The sequence below is a fragment of the Colobus angolensis genome, unplaced genomic scaffold (assembly GCF_000951035.1).
Source record: "Colobus angolensis palliatus isolate OR3802 unplaced genomic scaffold, Cang.pa_1.0 Scaffold25, whole genome shotgun sequence".
In the NCBI taxonomy this organism is placed as follows: domain Eukaryota; kingdom Metazoa; phylum Chordata; class Mammalia; order Primates; family Cercopithecidae; genus Colobus; species Colobus angolensis.
The window spans coordinates 806,060-808,616 of NW_012115710.1; the positions used below are offsets into that span (position 1 = coordinate 806,060).

General features: G+C 41.3%; 2 protein-coding genes across 2 annotated transcripts in view; both read left to right on the forward strand.

Moving 5' to 3' along the window:
* Positions 1-2,497, forward strand: part of ZNF665 (zinc finger protein 665) — a 26,517-nt gene extending 24,020 nt beyond the window's left edge. The window contains exon 4 of the mRNA XM_011946187.1: positions 323-2,497. Coding sequence (XP_011801577.1) covers positions 323-2,214 — 1,892 coding nt within the window. The 3' untranslated portion in view covers positions 2,215-2,497. The remainder of the gene's footprint in view (positions 1-322) is intronic.
* ZNF347 (zinc finger protein 347) overlaps positions 1-2,557 on the forward strand; it is a 37,430-nt gene that overhangs the window by 11,282 nt on the left and 23,591 nt on the right. The window lies entirely within an intron of this gene.

Consider the following 2,557-nt stretch of genomic DNA (forward strand, 5'->3'; position numbering starts at 1 on the left):
ATCTCCTGACCTCGTGATCCGCCCGTCTCGGCCTCCCAAAGTGCTGGGATTACAGGCTTGAGCCACCGCGCCCGGCCAATATGAGGGTTTTGTTCACAGATTGTTTAAAACTAGGATCCCTTACTATTTGAATTACACGTTACCACCTTTTCTTTGATAAGGAATCCTATTCCTTTTGTGTTCTGGAAAATTATGGTTCTGAAGAATCATAAGTCTGTTCAATATAACTATTCCTTTCAGTGTAACATTAGGTTTTTCAATGGGAAATAATTATTTACGCACTATAATTAATTGGAAACCTATGGTTCTTTATATCTTACAGATATTTCTTGTAAATGTGTAAACAAGGATTTGCCACCAAAGGGGAAGAACAATATGGGAGAAGCATTCCACATGGTGAAGTTGGAGAGACTTGAAAGCCATGATGAAGTCCTGTCCTTCCAGGAAGTTCAGAAAAATACATATTACTTTGAGTGTCAGTGGAAAGATGATGAAGGAAATGACAAAAGAGTACTTATGTTGCAAAAAGAAAATCTCCCTGGTAGAAGAGATCAACATGATAGAAGGGCTACAGGAAACAAGCTTATTGAAAATCAGCTTGGAGTAAGTTTTCAGTCACATCTGCCTGAACTGCAGCAATTTCAAGGTGAAGGGAAAATTTATGAATACAATCAAGTTGAGAAGTCTCTTAATAATCGGGGAAAACATTATAAATGTGATGAATGTGGCAAGGTCTTCAATCAAAACTCACGGCTAACAAGTCATAAGAGAATTCATACTGGAGAGAAGCCTTACCAGTGTAATGAGCGTGGCAAAGCCTTTGCTGTTCGTTCAAACCTAACTATCCATCAGGTAATCCATACTGGAGAAAAACCTTACAAATGTCATGAATGTGGAAAGGTCTTCAGTCAACCTTCAAACCTTGCAGGTCATCGGAGAATTCATACTGGAGAGAAACCTTACAAGTGTAATGAGTGTGGCAAAGCCTTTAGAGCACATTCAAAACTAACTACACATCAGGTTATCCATACTGGAGAAAAACCTTACAAATGTAAGGAATGTGGCAAGTGCTTCACTCAAAATTCACACCTTGCAAGTCATCAAAGAATTCATACTGGAGAGAAACCTTACAAGTGTAATGAGTGTGGCAAAGCCTTTAGTGTTCGCTCAAGCCTAACTACCCATCAGACAATCCACACTGGAGAAAAACCTTACAAATGTAATGAGTGTGGCAAAGTCTTCAGGCACAATTCATACCTTGCAAAGCATCGGCGAATTCATACTGGTGAGAAACCTTACAAGTGTAGTAAGTGTGGGAAAGCCTTCAGTATGCATTCAAACTTAACTAAGCATCAGATCATCCATACCGGAGAAAAACCTTTCAAATGTAATGAATGCGTCAAGGTTTTCACTCAGTATTCACACTTAGCAAATCATCAAAGAATTCATACTGGAGAGAAACCTTACAGGTGTGATGACTGCGGCAAAGCCTTTAGTGTGCGATCAAGCCTAACTACCCATCAGGCAATTCATACTGGAGAAAAGCCTTACAAATGTAATGACTGTGGTAAGGTCTTCACACAAAATTCACACCTTGCAAGTCATCGGGGAATTCATTCTGGAGAGAAACCTTACAAGTGTGATGAATGTGGTAAAGCCTTCAGTCAAACATCACAACTTGCAAGGCACTGGAGAGTTCATACTGGAGAAAAACCTTACAAGTGTAATGAGTGTGGCAAAGTCTTGAGTGTTCATTCAAGCCTAACTATCCATCAGACAATACATACTGGACAAAAACCGTACAAATGTAATGATTGCGGCAAGGTCTTCAGGCACAGTTCCTACCTTGCAGTTCATCAGAGAATTCACACTGGTGAGAAACCTTACAAGTGTAATGAGTGTGGCAAAGCATTTAGTGTACATTCAAACCTAGCTACCCATCAGGTCATCCACACTGGAGGAAAACCTTACAAATGTAATGAATGTGGCAAGGTCTTCACTCAAAATTCACATCTTGCAAATCATAGAAGAATTCACACTGGAGAAAAACCTTACAGGTGTAATGAGTGTGGGAAAGCCTTTAGTGTTCGCTCAACCCTAACTACCCATATGGCAATCCATACTGGAGAGAAACCTTACAAATGTAATGAATGTGGCAAGGTCTTCACTCAAAATTCAAACCTTGCAAAACATCGAAGAATTCATAGTGGATAGAAACCTTACAAAGGACGCCAGGTGTGGTGGCTCATGCCTGTAATCCCAGCACTTTGAGAAGCCGAGGAGGGCAGATCACCTGAGGTCGCGAGTTCAAGACCAGGCTGGCCAACATGGTGAAATGCTGTCTTTACTAAAAACACAAAAATTAGCTGCGCATGGTGGTACATGCCTGTAATCCCAGCTACTCGGGAGGATGAGGCAGGAGAATCGCTTGAACCTGGGAGGCGGAGGTTGCAGTGAGCGAGAATCGCACCACTGCACTCCAGCCTGGGTGACACAGCGAGACTATATTCCAGTTCTTATGTCCTGTGCTGGTTCTAAAGTAGAACTCCTCTTTTCT